We start from the raw sequence: 17,955 nt of genomic DNA on the forward strand, positions 1-17,955 counted from the left end.
CCAGTGCTACAGCCTCCAAGGTCCCACACTTACCAGTACTCACCAGTGCTACAGCCTCCAAGGTCCCACACTTACCAGTACTCGCCAGTGCTACAGCCTCCATGGTCCCACACTTACCAGTACTCACCAGTGCTACAGCCTCCAAGGTCCCACACTTACCAGTACTCACCAGTGCTACAGCCTCCAAGGTCCCACACTTACCAGTACTCGCCAGTGCTACAGCCTCCAAGGTCCCACACTTACCAGTACTCACCAGTGCTACAGCCTCCAAGGTCCCACACTTACCAGTACTCGCCAGTGCTACAGCCTCCATGGTCTCACACTTACCAGTACTCACCAGTGCTACAGCCTCCAAGGTCCATCACTTATCAATGCCATCACCAGTACTCACCAGTGCTACAGCCTCCATGGTCTCACACTTACCAGTACTCACCAGTGCTACAGCCTCCAAGGTCTCACACTTACCAGTACTCACCAGTGCTACAGCCTCCATGGTCTCACACTTACCAGTACTCACCAGTGCTACAGCCTCCAAGGTCCCACACTTACCAGTACTCGCCAGTGCTACAGCCTCCATGGTCTCACACTTACCAGTACTCACCAGTGCTACAGCCTCCAAGGTCCCACACTTACCAGTACTCACCAGTGCTACAGCCTCCAAGGTCTCACACTTACCAGTACTCACCAGTGCTACAGCCTCCAAGGTCCCACACTTACCAGTGCCCTTACCAATACTGCCCAGTGTATTATTCCTAGTTTATATATAACTCCTAGTTATATTTGCCCAAATACCAGCGTCTCTGGACATGTAATGAGGTCATGAACAATCATAATGCTACATTCTGCCTTTACAAATACTTCTGTGTACCTAGGTCTTCTGAGTCTTATTGAACGTGGCCTGATCCCTGCACCTGCAAAAATCACTGTGTTGCCTCCTCCCGTTTTTCCCAGACCTGCTCCTCTCTATGACTTCCAGAAAATAGCTGCATCTGAAGCACCGCCAGGTACTGTCTGCAGGGAACTGGGAACCAGTGAGAGGAAAGTCCGCACTGCCCTTCGACTTTCAGTGCTTTCTGCAGGGAATGTGGGAATTGGAAAACCAGAATGGGAGAGAAACCTTTAGGTGAAACGGATTGAAGTTGATGGTGCTAGAGAAATGAGCACTGGCAGAAAGAAAACGGATCTTTGATCTTCACTGTAGGAAGACTGCAAGTGCTGTCACTAATGGCTGTATCTGGATTAGCTGCTCCCTGGGGTCATGGTTTCAGCTCCTGGCGGAAGTACTAGCAGGGGCCTAGGGTGCCAGGGGCAGCAGCCGAGGCAGAGAAGGGAGAGCTGCTGCCTCCACGGCGATTAGTGGCTGCTCAGCAGCTGCCGGCAGACATTTCACCGACCTGTCCGTTGTTGCGCCACCCTCTACCGGATCAAGTCAAACCAATTTGTTGGGTCAGGCGAGGACGGACAGCTCGCTCGTCAATCGTCGGTGAAATATCCTGCCGGCAGCTACTGAGCTGCCAGTGCCGCGGTGGCTGTCTCTTCTGCCTTGCTGCCGACTGAGCGACCCCCCCCCCCCCCCCCTCTGTCCTCACCCAACCTGACTACTGGCTCAAGTCACTGAGCCAAACCAGTTTGACTCGAGCTGGGAGGGGGGGAGGGGGGGCAGCCGCGAGGCAGAAGCTTCGCTTAGGGCACCTAATACCCTTGCACTGGCCCTGCTTAGCCTCCCTCTCCATTCCAATCACCAGAATCCAAAAAGTCTGAATTAGTCCCTTTGACTTTCTCTCTTGGCACGGGGAGCTTGTTGTGCATTTCTGCTGGAATATTACACTCATGGTTTTTTTTAATGTATTGAGACAGGTAGTGTTTCTAGACAGCCAGAAGAGGTTCCCTTAGAAGTCCCTGCTTCTCTGGAGTCCAAGCTCACTGATGCTACACGTGAGCCTGGCCAAGGTGACACTGCACTTCCACCGTGCGGCATCTTCGGGACAGACGAGCAGAAAGAGATGCAGATAATGCCGCAGCTAGAAGAGTGGCTGTATTATCCCTCTGCTGAAGAACAGGTACTGACAAATGGAGCTTGTGCTGCTAATCTGACCCTAAACAGCTCTGTCTCATCAGGGAGCCATTAAACATCTCTCTTTTTTTATTAGCATTTTTATTGAATTTTCCAAATTGATATAAAAATTGCAGATTCAGGAGTGGCTCATTAATAAGAATAATCATTAAGTAACATAGCCAGTTCTCCTCTGGAGCAAGCCTCAGTTAAAACCCTCCCCTGTCCCCACTTCCTGATTTTTAAGACAAGATGTTGAATGTAAGGAGATATTATCCTGTAGAGCCTACAACCCCCCAGGCAGTCCAGAGAGAAAAGGAAATGGCCTTTCTCCATTTCATCAACGGCGCGCCCATCCCAGGCAGATTCTGTTCTCTCTCACCAACAGGTTCATCAGGTCCAGAAGCGCATCGCTCCCAGGACATCCTTATGCCAGTAATGTCCCCCACAAGATCATTTCCTAGTATTTATACCAATATGTAGGTGGTGCCAGCATCCATTCCTTATTCAGCTTCTAAGACACAAGATGCCCCCTAAAATGAATCTTGTGGCTATTGTCAATTAAATGAGCAGAAACAGAAGTTTGGCTAACTCTTCTGCACCATTTTTCTTACAATTTGCCACATTTTAACATGCACAGTAAAAGGTGGATGCCAGCAAATATGGACTATTTGGCTGCTTCCCCAGTCTGCCCTCTCCTTCTCCTTGCCCTTACTGCTGCTCTCTGTGCTAAAGGAGATCTCCCAGCTGTTACAGAAGACCCTGTACAAAGGGCTGAGCACTGGCAGGCCGATACGGGTGGGTGCACCGGCACAGAGCCAGCTCCCAGAGCTCAGTAAATACTCAGGCCTTACATGCACACATCGCCTCATGAGTCCCTCAGTCTTGCTTTGTTCAAACTACTGCACGGGCGTGAGCCCCGTCTCTCTCTACATTTTGTTCTTTGGCCTCTCATATTTGGTTTTTCAGATCACTGCATCGGCCGCCCTTCAATGGAACCTTTCAGTTCTACCATTAAAAAAAGAAACATCTGGGGGTAAAATGACTGCGGTCAGTGGCTTCAAGGCCTGATGTCCATTACAGATTTGCCTTTGGTTTGTTACTGCCACCTGGGGCCAGATCTGCCAACTGCTGCATTTGTGGGAGGATGTTTCTGCAAGTGCAGCAAAACTGAGCCCAATACAGCTGCTCCTCACTCCGGAGTGAGGCATTGATGGTCCAGTAAACTGGACAAGGCTCCCTTCCCATGGCACCAGTTTCTGGAGCTGTTTTAGGTCAGGGGTTGAGTAAGATATCCGCTGTGGCTCAGAGAAGACTACCTAAGAGGTATGAGGGATCCCTTCTGAGCCTTCTTCCTTGGTGCTAAAGAAACTCGTGCTGTCCTCCTTCAGCGTAGAGCCAGCCTGGTCCCTGAGGTGAGAAAGCACCTCCCTGGCAGAGGTGCCATCCTCATCCATGGTGTGGAAGATCCCCATGATACCAGTCCACCTCTTTGATCCAGACTTGGAATCCTCCAGGGCACCATCCAGGCTTAGCAGATCACACCATAGAGGATCTGCTAAGACCCCATCATTACTGGGGTAGAATGCCTCGGCACCGAAGCACAAAAGTCCTTTTTACAGTGCAAACAAGGATGAATGTAGTGCCAGCCATCATAATGTGGCACTGACCAAAAGAAAGTTTTGATGCATCTGGCACGGAGTGCCCTGGAGCCAGCTGTGCCTACAGCTACCATTGTAGTCCCAAGTTCTCACTTGGAGTCGCCAGCATTCATGGGCCTTAGTGAAGAGGAGCCAATCTGGGTCTCTGAAGAGAATGTTCCCTGTATGAACCCGGATCAGTCCAGACTCCTGGGTTGTGCCTCCCTTCCAGCAGATGGCGACAGAGAAAGTTTTACTGACACTGCTACTTTACCACACATGCCACCTGCAGTTGCTCAGTATTTATCCATATCCAAGCCAAATACAGTAAAAAAGGAAAAACATCTTAACTTTTAAACCATTACAAAAACACGAATATCTGAAAATACTCTGCATGAGCGAACTCTCCCCCTCAATAGGCTGGACTGATCCGTGGTACTACAGGAACGAAAATTAGCAGGAAAGAACCAATTTTCCTTTCCCTGTACGTACCCGGCTCAGTCCAGACTCCTGGATGTACCAAAGCTCCCTAGACAGGGTGGGACCTGGAGAGTCCCGCTCGCAGGACACTTTTTTGCCAAAGGATGGGGAGTCCGTATCGCCCACATCCAGATGATAGAGTCTAGCCCAGCATGCATCTGTCTAGAAGATTTCTACTCTTTATATTTCCTGGATAAGATCTTCAGTCTCTGACAAACACTGTGTCAGTTATGAAATATAAACTCCTCAAAGATCTATAGATGAGGACATGGCAGTCGCTGTTCCCTGTATGAACCCAGATCAGTCCAGACTCCTGGCTTTTGCCTCCCTTCCAGCAGATGGAGACAGAGAAAGTTTCACAGACACTGCCTCTTAATCTGGTGTGCCACCTGCAGTCCTTCAGTATTTCTCTGTCTCCAGCAGATGGAAGAGGTGCAAAACTGCAGTTCTGTACCTATATAAAAAAAATAAAGAATAGCACAGTTTTAGAGGAGTTTCCTCCCAGGAGGTTGGTAGGTCCTGGTGGGGACATCCCTCCTGGTTTGAGGTAGATGGGCAGGGGGTTGGGGACCCTTAGTACTCAGTCTTTTCATGTTGGGAGGCAGACAGCTGGTGGATCCAGTTCCCTCCCCTCCAGGTGCACTTGCAAAACCTGCTGCTAATTTTCACCTCAGGGAAGTTCTTTAATTTTCTTGTCTTTTTCATAAAGTTTAGAAGAAAGCTAGTTTTAAAAAAAATAAATAAATAAATGCAGGAGCAGTTGTTTTTAATTGCTTTCCTGGTCAGCGACAACTGCAAACTGCTGCTTTTGGCAGGTGCTTTGTTCCAGTGGCTCCTGCTAGTGTTTTTCTGCTTCAGGCAGTGCCGCGCATTCAGCGCAGGGCCACAGCATGCCACACGGTTGCCGATGCACCGTGTGTGAGGAAATGTGGATGCGCCTTTCGCGTGCCGGCCAATGTTCCCGGTGCCTTTCTAGGAGAGAGGTCACATCAGCAGTGACCACGGAGGTGGTGACTCGGCAGCGAAGGCCTGGGATGTCTTGGCTACATTCCCAGTGTCTCTCTGGGAGAGAGGGCACATCGGGAGTGACCACTGAGGTGGCAACTCAGCAGCGCGGGCCTGGGTGGTCTTTGGCTGAATTGGTGGAAGAGGTCGATCCATTCCTGGTGAGCATGGGAATGGCGGCCATTTTGAAGTCCTTCGTGGCTGCTACAGATGCTGCTGTAGGAGGAGGGGATCTCCCCCCTCTGCTTTTTCTGGCAGAGCTGATGCCCGGGGGAAGGCAGTCAGGGGAGATCTTGGATGATTCATCTGCTTTTTCGGCAGGTCCTCTGGCTGCACAGGGCTTATTTGGCCTGGAAAGCCGTGGAATGACACATTTCCAAAAAGGAGCAACAGATGGTCCATGGCCCAAGAGGAAATCCAAGCTCTCCAGGACTTCTGCGTCTACCAGGGTTCAGCGAGCCCTGTCCACAGAGGGGATGGCCAAAGATGACTTTTCTGATTCAGAGCATAGTGCATAGTCCTCCAATGGTGGATCCTTTCCTGGGGGGACAGGATAAGTTTCTGCAGGAACAGTCTGATTAGGAGGGCGTGGACCCAGTCATGAATGGCTTATGGGATCCAGCAAAGACTTTTTCGTTCCACAAGTCAGTTAAAAGTTTGGTGGTCAGGGAGTGGGACACTCCAGATACTGGCTTGACAGTGGGCAGAGCAGCAGATAAATTGTATCCGTTGCCTGAGGACACTCTGGAGCTCCTGACAATCCCAAAGGTGGATGCTTCCGCCTCAGTAGTTACTTAGAAGATACTATTCTGGTGGCCAGTCCTGCAGCTTTGAAGAATGTTCAGGACAGGAAGCACGAGATCCATCTTAAAAAAGAAAATAAAAAATAATATTTTTGAGGTGTCTGCGCTTGGCATACGAGCTGCGGTGTGCAGCAGTTTTATGCTTCAGGCTGGGCTGCATTAGGTGCAGCAGTCACGATTTAAAACTCCAGGGAGGAAGATTCAGAACCAATGTCAGGAAGTATTTCTTCACGGAGAGGGTGGTGGATGCCTGGAACGCTCTTCCAGAGGAAGTGGTGAAGACCAAAACTGTGAAGGATTTCAAAGGGGCGTGGGATAAACTCTGTGGATCCATAAAGTCTAGAGGATGTGAATGAAGAGAAGAGGCATGGGGGTGGCTTGCGGGAATGACAGCTACTACCTGGAGATGAATATCCTTATTCAATAAACATACACATGGTTAATGCGACGCCAACATTGCTCTAAGCTTCAACAGCAAGAGGAAATGTGGAAAAAAGGATTCGCACTCACAAAGCGGGGAGTAGCTTGCTTGTTACGGCGGTTACTACCCCAAACCAAATAAGCCTGATACTTCACTTGGAATACATATAAAGAGGATTTATATTCAGACAACCAACAAGGACTAAATTGCACAGGATGGGTAAACAAATAAGCATGGGAGTAGCTTGCTTATTGCGGCGGTTACTACCCCAAACCAATTAGCTGGATACTTCACTTTATGCAGCTCCAGCACTGCTCTCTGCATCAATGGCGGGGGTGGAAGGGAAATAGAACCAAAAAGTTACAAATAAGGGCCCTGACCTCAGCGGTCAGAGTAACAGATAAGTATGAAAACAAATAGGTGTGAAAGCTTGCTGGGCAGACTGGATGGGCCGTTTGGTCTTCTTCTGCCGTCACTTCTCTGTTTCTATAAGTTGCAAACTGACAAATCCATGTCCTCTCAGGAGACGAAGCAGGTGGAGCAGCTGGAGAAGCTGTGGTCATCTATGGTGCTCAAGCGCTGCATGATCTCATTAGAATGTCCTCTTGGACAATGATGTTGGCAGTCTCAGCCAGGAGACTTCTTTGGTTGTGGAACCAGCCAGCGGACGTTTCGTCCAGTACTCAATTAGGAGCTTTTCCCTTTAAGGAGAATTTGGAGGAGCTGATAAAGCATCTGAGAGAGAATAAAGTTCACAGCTACCTGAGGACAGGCCTACAGGGGCAAGGCGTTTCTCTTCTGGAGGCTCTCGGTTTTTGAGGAAACAGGCGTTTTCGGCAGGGGAGATCTTTGGGAGGAGGACTCAGGGAGGCTGCAGTCCTGGAGCTAATCCTTTCCAGGCTGGAAGCTGATCAGCGATGGCTCTAGCCAGGGAGACTCTGGAGCCAGGTCCTCACAATGAAGCGAGGCTGATCCACTTCTCCGTCCCGGTTATAGGGGGTTGTTGACTTTTTTTTTTTTTTTTTTTTTTTTATGAGGAGTGGGCCAAAGTCAGTATGGACCAGTGGGTCTTAAGCATGATAAAGCAAGGTTACGCTTTAGATTTTGCTCATTCACTAAAGGACCTGTTCATGATCTCCCCTTGCACCTCTATGGAAAGGAGACAGGTGCTGCCTGTAGTAGTAGTACCAAAAGTTGAGCAGTGGCTCAGATGGCTCGGGAGCTAATCTGCTGGGCAGAGCAACATCTGCCATTGATAGTGGCTTCTCACATAGCCAGGATCGAAAGTGTGTAAGTGGATTTTCTTAGCTGTCAACAGTTGTTTCTTGGGGAATGGAAACTGTGGGAGGACGCGATGACTCTCATCTGTTACAGGTGGGGCAAGCCCTGCATGGATTTGATGATATCTCGGTGAAATGCCAAGGCACCACGTTTCTTCAGTTGCAGAAGCGAGCGAGGAGTAGACGCCTTGGTTCTTCCTTGGCCGCGAGACATTCTGCTATATGTTTTTCCGCCATGGCCACTGGTGGGCAAGATTTTGCGGTGTGTGGCGCTTTACTCCGGAGATGTGATTCAGGTGGCACCGGAGTGGCCTCGGCAAACTTGGTTTGCAGATCTCATCAATCTAGTGGTGGATAAGAACATAAGAAATTGCCACGCTGGGTCAGACCAAGGGTCCAAGCCCAGCATCCTGTTTCCAACAGAGGCCAAACCAGGCCACAAGAACCTGGCAAATATCCAAATACTAAGAAGATCCCATGCCACTGATGCAATTAATAGCAGTGGCTATTCCCCAAGTAAACATGATTAATAGCAATTAATGGACTTCTCCTCCAAGAACTTATCTAAACCTTTTTTTAAACACAGCTACACTAACTGCACTAACCACATCCCCTGGTAACAAATTCCAAAGCTTAACTGAGTGTTGAGTGAAAAATAATTTTCTCAGATTAGTTTTAAATGTGCTACTTGTTAACTTCATGGAGTGCCCCCCAGTCTTTCTATTATCTGAAACAGTAAATAAGCGATTCACATTTACCCATTTTAGACCTCTCATGATTTTAAAGACCTCTATCATATCTCCCCTCAGCCATCTCTTCTCCAAGCTGAACAGCCCTAACCTCTTCAGCCTTTCCTCATAGGGGAGCTGTTCCATCCCCTTTATCATTTTGGTTGCCCTTCTCTTTACCTTCTCCATCGCAACTATATCTTTTTTGAGATGCGGCGACCAGAATTGTACACAGTATTCAAGGTGCGGTCTCACCATGGAGCGATACAGAGGCATTATGACATTTTCCGTTTTATTCACCATTCCCTTCCTAATAATTCCCAACATTCTGTTTGCTTTTTTGACTGCTGCAGCACACTGAGCAGACGATTTTAAAGTATTATCCACTATGATGCCTAGATCTTTTTCCTGGGTGGTAGCACCTAATATGGAACCTAACATCGTGTGACTACAGCAAGGGTTATTTTTCCCTATATTCATCACCTTGCACTTATCCACATTAAATTTCATCTGCCATTTGGACTCCCAATCTTCCAGTCTTTCAAGGTCCTCTTGTAATGTATCACAATCCGCTTGTGATTTAACTACTCTGAATAATTTTGTGTCATCTGCAAATTTGATAACCTCACTCGTCGTATTCCTTTCCAGATCATTTATATATATATTGAAAAGCACCGGTCCAAGTACAGATCCCTGAGGCACTCCACTGTTTACCCTTTTCCACTGTGAAAACATCAGGGAAACAGTTGAAACAGCTCTTGTTCATAACCAGCTATGCCTTAAATCTTTAGAACTGGGTACCACCAACAGTGCCCCTGACTAGATCGTAGTGGTTGTGTAAGCAGAAGCCAATTCAATTTCTTCTGTAAATGCGCTTGTCCCTTTCTTTTCAAGTTCTTATATTCGCCTCAAAGGATGACAAAAAGATGAAGCCGATATGCTCCCTGCTTTTGAGCAATTACAATTCAGCTCCCAAAGCTTTTGGGCTAAACTGGAGCATTGGTCTCTTCTATGCATAGCTGCCAATTCCTTTCATTTACAGAACTGTGGAAGTAGATTTTCATACACCAGCACAGCCACATCTAGTCCATTAATCAGTTCAGCTCCCACTTTCGTTGGATCACTCAGCTCAGCAGACTTTGCTGAACATCACATGTGATGTCTCTTCCTTACTCCTTCCTAAAGAGGTGAAGGATGAGCTGATTTTGACTAGAAAACCTTCTACCTGAAGATCCTACAACTTCAAGCTGAAGAGGTTCTTGGCTTGGTGTGGTAGCAGCCAGCTGGGTCCATTCTCCTGTGCTGCAAGGGACTTGCTTCAGTACCTATTCTTTATCTCTCCCTCAGGCCTACATAACTCTTCAGTTAAAATTCATCTAGTGCCAGATCTCCCTGCACTCATTAATATCAACGTCCATGAGAGATTCGTGGCAATCCAAGTTTCCAGTCAGGAAACCTCCAGTGCCTTGGGACCTCAGTGTAGGCCTTGCTCAACTCATGAAGCCTCTCTTTGACCCTCATGAGTTGATGGACTTGAAGCTCCTGAGCTGGAAAGTGTTATTCCTTGTAGCCATCACTTTGGCTCAAAGAGTAAGTGAATTGTGGTGCTGGATTCACCATACCTGCAGTTTTTGCTTTACAACAGTGCGGTGCTGCATATTCACCGTAAGTTCTTTCTAAAAGTGATATTTGCTTTCCACATTAAGTAAACCATTGTGTTGCCTACTTTCTTTCTGAGACTTCATGCACACAGAGGAGAAAAGAGTCCTCATTCCTTGAGCTCTAATAGATCTCTAGTGTATTACTTGAGAAAGACTCGGCCTTATTGCTCATGTCTTTTGATCCCAACAATTGGCTAGCGGACTGTATTAGCACTGTTATGAGCTGGCTGGTTTGCAGATTACAGATGCTGCCGGGGCTCATCAAGTGAGAGCCATGAGAACTTCAGTGCTTCATCTAAGGTCTACTTCCCAGGAAGACATTTGCAAAGCTGCTGCTTGGTCATCTATTTGCACCTCCATATCTCACTACTGTCTCAGCAGTGACTTTGGAAAAGCAGTTTCAATAGCCTGTTCACAGCAGTCCACTCTCCACCGGTGGGGTCCAGGCTGCTTGTTTCAGAAGCTGCTTCTCACTGCAGCTCTCAGCTTGGGACCCCCTACATGTAATTCATACCTGTTTGTCAATGGAGAAAGCAAGTTTGCTTATTTCATTTTCATTTCAGTTCATTTATTTATATACCGCACCAATCAAATTAATACAGCTGCCCAAGGTGGTTTACAACAAAAAGTTTAAATGCAAAATACAAATTTAAAACATTAAAATCAATTAAACATTAAAAATAAAATAAATGAGAAACTGACATTTCTTCCAACTCCCTATTTCACTTACTCTGCACGGCTGTTATTCATCATTTGGAAAAAGCCAAGTTTTAACTTTTTCCTAAACAATAAATAATTTCTTTCCAACCAAATTCCCCTAGGCAAAATATTCCAGAGCTCTACCCCTCTGATTGAAAACATTTGCTTCTTTGTTGGAATCTGCAGAAAAACAGTTTACTGATTTTAAATCTCTTTTGGGACATATTTCACGAGTTGTCTTAAATACGCAGCTCTTTCACCTCTCAGTGCCTTGAAAATCAGAACTAATATTTTGAACTGAATGTGGCACATTCCAGGAAGCCAGTGAAGTTGATGCAACTGTGGGGCTGCACGAGTTCCAATGGGAGTCATAACTAATCCTTGCCGCCTTATTTTGTACTGTTTGTAAGCGACAAATGGATTTGTCTGATAAACCCAAAAACAGCACCTTGCAATAATCCAACAAAGGAGAGAAATAGGCCTGCACGATAGTTTGAAATGAAGACCCGCTCAGTAAAGGCCGTAATTTACATGTTTGTCGTAGCTTCCAAAAAGCTCATTGTGACACTCCAGCATCCAGTGGTATTAAATCTCGTACCTTCTGAAAACAGGGCTCTCTGATGAGCTAGCCATACTTAATATCCAGCCAGCTTCCCGGAGAGTCAGCTAGCGCGCTAAAATGTAAGCTCTGGAAGAGTCTGAGGGGCTTATTCCAGAAAATATTCCACTAATACAAAACCCAGGAGATTTTAAACAACCCTTAAAAACATCTCTCTTTAAATGTGCTTACAACCCCGGCTAAATTAACCAATTCTGTTTACTTAACCCCGGTAAATGTTCTATATCACTTGTTAATAACTGCTTTATTCTTTATCGCCAGCTATATGTCAGTTTTGCCATAAATATTGTAATGAGGTATTTTTAATCAAAAATTCTCACTACCATATTTACGTTAAAAATTTTCGCAAGTTGGAAAGAACCTATTTTGGTTAGAATTTAATTGTTATAGGGCACGTTTTTTGTTTAATTTTACTACTTTTGTGTAAAGGAATGTATACTGTTTGTTTCTAAATTATGTAAAACCGCCTAGCCGGCCAGACCCTGACCATATATAAAAAGTTTTAACATGAAATAAAGAAAGAGTGTGTGTGTGTGTGTGCGGGAGCTCCCATGCATACTAGGTAAACTCTTTCCTGAGCTCTGAGAGCTGGGTCCATGTCTCTTCTGTTGGATAATATCACCCACACGCAATGGCTAATTCATCTTTCCGGGTATGGAGATGAGCCTAGGCCAAGGCTTCCCAAACTGGGCCCCAAAATCTTCAGGCGGGGTGACGGGTGCTCGAACGGCAGCGTCCTTTAGGCACCAGAAGTCGTCATGGGAGCTGTAAGGCAGCCCAGGCTCCCTCCCGGGCCCTGCAGTATCACTGCCCTCGCATGAGGTAAGGAGAAGGAACTGGGGCCAGTGCACAGCCCACAGGACCCAGGAAGGGGAGGCCTGGGCTGAGTAGGTTTGATGGAGATCACCACTGCTTCTTTTCCTCCCTCACCCCTGAACCCACCCGAGAAACAAATGCTGCCTCTGTCCTCTCTTTCTATACATGATCCTCCCAGGGCCCTAGGAGAATGCTTGGAGATGAGATGCAGGAGGTGTTTGAGGGTTGGATAAGGTGGAGAGGCATTGGCCATGGAGGGTGAGAGGAGGGGATCAGCTAAGGTTGGAGGGAAGGAAATGACTCTGGGAGCTGAGAGAGTAGGGATAAAGGACTTGGGGGTGACAGAATCAGCTGGGGGGATGGGTTGGGGAGGGGAGGGGGGGGTCTTCTGGAGGGGAGGAGTTAAGGGAGGGGATCAGCTAGAGTGTAACAAGGGTGCGAGTGGATTGATTGTTGGAGGGGGGACCACACCCTTGTAATTCGTATTGGTTGACCTTTGGGGTCAGGTGAATTTTCAAGTATGGGAAGCCCTGGGCTAGGCAGTTGTGTGGTGCTGTGCCGGCTCAGTTCATGAGCAGGCCACACTAAAACTGTGCCCTTTGGCACCGAGGCTTCTCGGAACCTGCCTTTTCAAGCTGCTTACTTCCAAAAAATGGTTGAAAACATTTAGGGTCTGAATGTTATTTAGACGTTCCTAACCAAGGGAATACTTCCACATTTACATGTCTGGAAATTTGTGACTTGCAAAAGTTACAATGGAACTGAACCCTGGCTTCTCATACTTACAACGTCCCTGTTCCCAGACTCCGTGCCCATATCGGTGCAGCTCAGCAAATAGATGAGTTGAGATCCTTCTGGAAGGGCTCCTTTGTCTTTGCTTTTCAAAGGCTGTCAGCTCATCTGACTGTATCAGAGTTACTAGGAAGCATCAGGTTTTATCCGATCAGATAAAGGATTGCTCTCCTGGGCAAACAATCCACTTCTACTGAAATGTTCATAGTGGTGAATGACGATCCCCCAGAGGTATTTCTCAGACAAGGGGTTTCTGTGCTGTGCTAATGACGCACATCCAGAGTGAATGGATGACTGCAGATTATTTATAACATGTGACTCCATTCTTTCTCCACAGTCCTCTGCGTACAGCTTTACCATTTACAATGGGATGATAAACCATGAAGATCCAAATTTCCTTGCGTTCAAGCAGTTTTACTGCTTATCCTGGGGAAACATACTTTCTCTCCTGGAACAGCTGGAGGCATTCCTGAAGGCGTACGCGGTGCCGGCCGCTGTGGTAGATGGGGCCAAGGTGATGGAGGTTCTTCTGGACTTCGAAGTCAACCAGAGGGCAACTAAAGACATGCTGCTATCCATTCTTGGAAACCAAGCCGCTGTGAGGAAGATCCTGAGCCACCCTGGTCAGAGGTTCAGGGGACAGGGTGGCAAGGAGGCAGCTGCCACGAAGATCCAAGCCACGTGGAAGCAGAAGCAAACCAGGAAGGCCTACCTGAAGCACCGGCGGCAGCAGTGGGCAGCAGGCGTGATTGCCATCTCTTGGCTGCTGCATCTTCACAAGACACGCGTGAAAGAGGCCCTGAAGGAATCGCGGCAGAGACACCTGGAGAATTTTCGCATAAGGGCCAAGGTGTGTGCTGCCGGCAGCTCTCTCTTCCCAAGCATCCTCCGCTTCAGTGCTCACGATCAGAAGCTGCCCAATGTCCCCCAGCACGCTCCTTCACTCTCCTCAGCGCTTCCCCTGCAGAATCTGCTGCACTTGTTTAACTTTCATAGAAAAGGAGAAAAAAACTGCAGCACCCTGCTGTTGTATGAGTTGCTCCTGTCAAAAATCAGTTTCTTAACTGTACCTTTGGCTTTCTCTCTCTGGCTATACATTCAAGGTATCCGTGTCTACATCCCTCCCCCTGTAGATATTACATCACACAAGTGGAAACTTGTGAAAATTGTGCACATGATGGTTTTAGAAGCAGACCATGGACAAAATTTTGAGATCCAGAGAGGGGATTCCCCCAATCCCACACTGACTGTCCCTGACCAACTCTGGCCCGAAGATGATATTCCCAGGTCATTCCTGACTGTCTTTCTCCTGTGACCTGCAGATGAGATCTCCAGATCACTGCTCACTCTCTCTCTCTCCTTCTGTGGCCCAGGGATAGGATCCCCAGCTCACTGCTCACTCTCTCTCTCTCTCTCCTTCTGTGGCCCAGGGATAGGATCCCCAGCTCACTGCTCGCTCGCTCTCTCTCTCTCCTTCTGTGGCCCAGGGATAGGATCCCCAGCTCACTGCTCGCGCTCTCTCTCTCTCCTTCTGTGGCCCAGGGATAGGATCCCCAGCTCACTGCTCGCTCTCTCTCTCTCTCTCCTTCTGTGGCCCAGGGATAGGATCCCCAGCTCACTGCTCGCGCTCTCTCTCTCTCCTTCTGTGGCCCAGGGATAGGATCCCCAGCTCACTGCTCGCTCGCTCTCTCTCCTTCTGTGGCCCAGGGATAGGATCCCCAGCTCACTGCTCGCTCTCTCTCTCTCCTTCTGTGGCCCAGGGATAGGATCCCCAGCTCACTGCTCGCTCTCTCTCTCTCCTTCTGTGGCCCAAGGATAGGATCCCCAGCTCGCTCGCTCTCTCTCTCTCCTTCTGTGGCCCAGGGATAGGATCCCCAGCTCACTGCTCGCGCTCTCTCTCTCTCCTTCTGTGGCCCAGGGATAGGATCCCCAGCTCACTGCTCGCTCACGCTCTCTCTCTCCTTCTGTGGCCCAGGGATAGGATCCCCAGCTCACTGCTCGCTCGCGCTCTCTCTCTCCTTCTGTGGCCCAGGGATAGGATCCCCAGCTCACTGCTCGCTCGCGCTCTCTCTCTCTCTCCCCCCTTCTGTGGCCCAGGGATAGGATCCCCAGGTCGCGGCTCGTGCTCTCTCTCTCTCTCTCTCTCCCCTTCTGTGGCCCAGGGATAGGATCCCCAGGTTGTGGCTCGCTCGCTCGCTCACTCTGTCTCTCTCTCTCTCTCCCCTTCTGTGGCCCAGGGATAGGATCCCCAGCTCACTGCTCGCTCGCGCTCTCTCTCTCCTTCTGTGGCCCAGGGATAGGATCCCCAGCTCACTGCTCGCTCGCGCTCTCTCTCTCCCCTTCTGTGGCCCAGGGATAGGATCCCCAGGTCGCGGCTCGTGCTCTCTCTCTCTCTCTCTCCCCTTCTGTGGCCCAGGGATAGGATCCCCAGGTCGTGGCTCGCTCGCTCTGTCTCTCTCTCTCTCTCCCCTTCTGTGGCCCAGGGATAGGATCCCTAGCTCACTGCTCGCTCGCGCTCTCTCTCTCTCTCTCCCCTTCTGTGGCCCAGGGATAGGATCCCCAGGTCGCGGCTCGCGCTCTCTCTCTCTCTCTCTCTCCTTCTGTGGCCCAGGGATAGGATCCCCAGCTCACTGCTCGCTCGCTCTCTCTCTCTCCTTCTGTGGCCCAGGGATAGGATCCCCAGCTCACTGGGGATCCTATCCCTGGGCCTGGTTGGGTTTCCCAGGTCCTAGGATCTGGGAACTGTAATCCCAGGCCCGCTGTTACCACAGCAGAGAGGAGCCTGGAGTGAGGTATGCAGCAGCCACAGCACTAACCTTCTCTTGTAGCATGATCTTTTTTCTTGAAAGCGCTATTTCTCTGCCAAAGGACAGTTCTGAATAAACTGTAGACGTTAAGCATACGTGTGCGGAGCAAGGGGGAGCCGTGTAAGAGAAGCCCCTTAGCAGGGTGCAGGTGTGGGCTGGCGCGCTGGCAGAATGTGCCATGGCTTCTCGCCACTTTGTCAGGCAGTATTTAGGTTTACTTAGTGCTCACAGTCCCCTGTATGTTCTTTTTTCCCCCCTTTCCTTGTGCCACTTTTTTTTTTTTTCATTCATATTCCGTTAATTAAGTGAGCAATCTCCAATCTTCCCCCGCCAGTAGCATCATGTAGCCACCTAATTAAATTAATTGGGGAAGATGTTTTAAGTATGTAATTAAATCAATTAATATAATTTATGCCTGGCTTAACTGTACAGTGGGAGAAAAGCCGGTTGAAGTTGCAGTAGATGCATGCACTCTCGCTCCCTGTTACTGATCAACGCTTTTCTTGACTCCTAGCATCTGGCAGACAACTGGAATCGCATCAGGACGTCCAGGAGGACCATTATCCACATCCCGTCATTAGGTAGAGCACTTTTGCTAGCAGATCTATCAGCAACCTCTATTACCCACCACATTATGGCTCCTTGATTGAGTTTGAGGAAGGCCCTCTTGTTTTATTCAAATTGGTCTCGGCAGGAAAATGTTCTCGTCATGATGAGAGTAATAACACAGGCCCTCACTCGGAATAGCGTTTAATTTGGGGATTAAGCAAATAAAGTCATTATGTGAGAGGGGGAGGGGCAGTGCAGCCTAGAGGTGATTTGCTATAATTCGTTTTTCATCTCTAGGAAATGAGTTGCAAAGTTGTACTGGGGTGGGCGGCTGGGATTCCTTCCCCCTGAAATAACTGATAATGGTTTCCATCTCTTTTAATGACAGCAGAACACGAGGGCTGGGCTCGTTGGCGCTGTTAACGCCAATAAGGCAGGATATTGCTTTGTACCCTGCTTTTAATCAAATGTGCAGTCAAAATGATAAGCTACATTGTCTGAAATTATTTAGTTCTAATTACGAGCAGATGGGATGCTTTATCTGCACCTAGGGCGCCCGAGCAAAAAGGAAATGCTGTGTGAACAAGAATAATTAAGAAGTTGAATAGTGGATTTTTTTTGCGCTTAAATAATCTGCAGTTTCATGTTAATTAGCCCTAATGTAATTATTTAATTACATGTATGAATTGGGGGAATTTAAAAGCTGTTGCCTTGTTGTGCAGCGGCAGTGTAAGGTGTCCAGGAGCAGCAGAAACGGAAATCAGGGGATATTGCAGGGATCTTTTATTTTTTAAACATTTTATTTTTAAACACGTGAGCAGTCCACAGGTTTTGGGCATCTGGTTTTATTTTATTTTATTTTATTTTTTTGGCCTGACTTGACAAATGACTTTTCCTTGATGGTGGGAGAGCTAAGTGCTGGGCTGATGGAGGGACTTCAGCCTGGAAACTGCAAGAAGTGAGGGATTGCGATCAAGTTCACATTCCCTTACTGCACAATTTATTGTTGATGGCGTGGATTTTAAGTTTTGTCTTATTATCTTATGGTCCTATTGGTACGTTTTGAATGCAACTTATTAAAAAAAATGTTTTTAGCATTTCCTGAGCACCTATGGCGATATGGCGAGCTATGAAAGTTTTAATTAAATATATATAGGCTCCAGCATGACTGGCATAGTCGTTCATAATTGCATAGTTGAATAGAAGATTTCACCAAGAAAAGATCATCTTTCCCCTTTCATAGTAACATAGCAACAATGGCATAAAAAGACCAAATGGTGCATCCAGTCTGCCCAGCAAGTTTCTTGTGATAGTAAATGCAGCTCCATGGAGCTAACCCCCATGTCTTCTATTAAGGGCAGTAACTGCCGCTCCGTGCAGGTTACCCCCATGTCTTCTATTAAGGATAGTAACTGCCGCTCCCTGCAGGTTACCCCCATGTTTCTGTTAAGGGCAGTAACTGCCGCTCCCTGCAGGTTACCCCCATGTTTCTGTTAAGGGTAGTAACTGCCGCTCCGTGCAGGTTACCCCCATGTTTCTGTTAAGGGCAGTAACTGCCGCTCCGTGCAGGTTACCCCCATGTTTCTGTTAAGGGTAGTAACT

At 48.0% G+C, this 17,955-nt stretch overlaps 1 protein-coding gene across 1 annotated transcript in view; it reads left to right on the plus strand.

Moving 5' to 3' along the window:
- Window positions 1-872: 872 nt before the first annotated feature.
- LOC115074654 (IQ domain-containing protein H-like) overlaps window positions 873-17,955 on the plus strand; it is a gene marked incomplete at its 5' end in the record, with an annotated part of 119,976 nt that continues 102,893 nt past the window's right edge. Inside the window, 4 exon segments of the mRNA XM_029574294.1 lie at window positions 873-1,004; window positions 1,858-2,060; window positions 13,335-13,847; window positions 16,319-16,385. Coding sequence (XP_029430154.1) covers window positions 873-1,004; window positions 1,858-2,060; window positions 13,335-13,847; window positions 16,319-16,385 — 915 coding nt within the window.

Source organism: Rhinatrema bivittatum, chromosome 13 (assembly GCF_901001135.1).
Source record: "Rhinatrema bivittatum chromosome 13, aRhiBiv1.1, whole genome shotgun sequence".
NCBI classification, from domain to species: Eukaryota; Metazoa; Chordata; class Amphibia; order Gymnophiona; family Rhinatrematidae; genus Rhinatrema; species Rhinatrema bivittatum.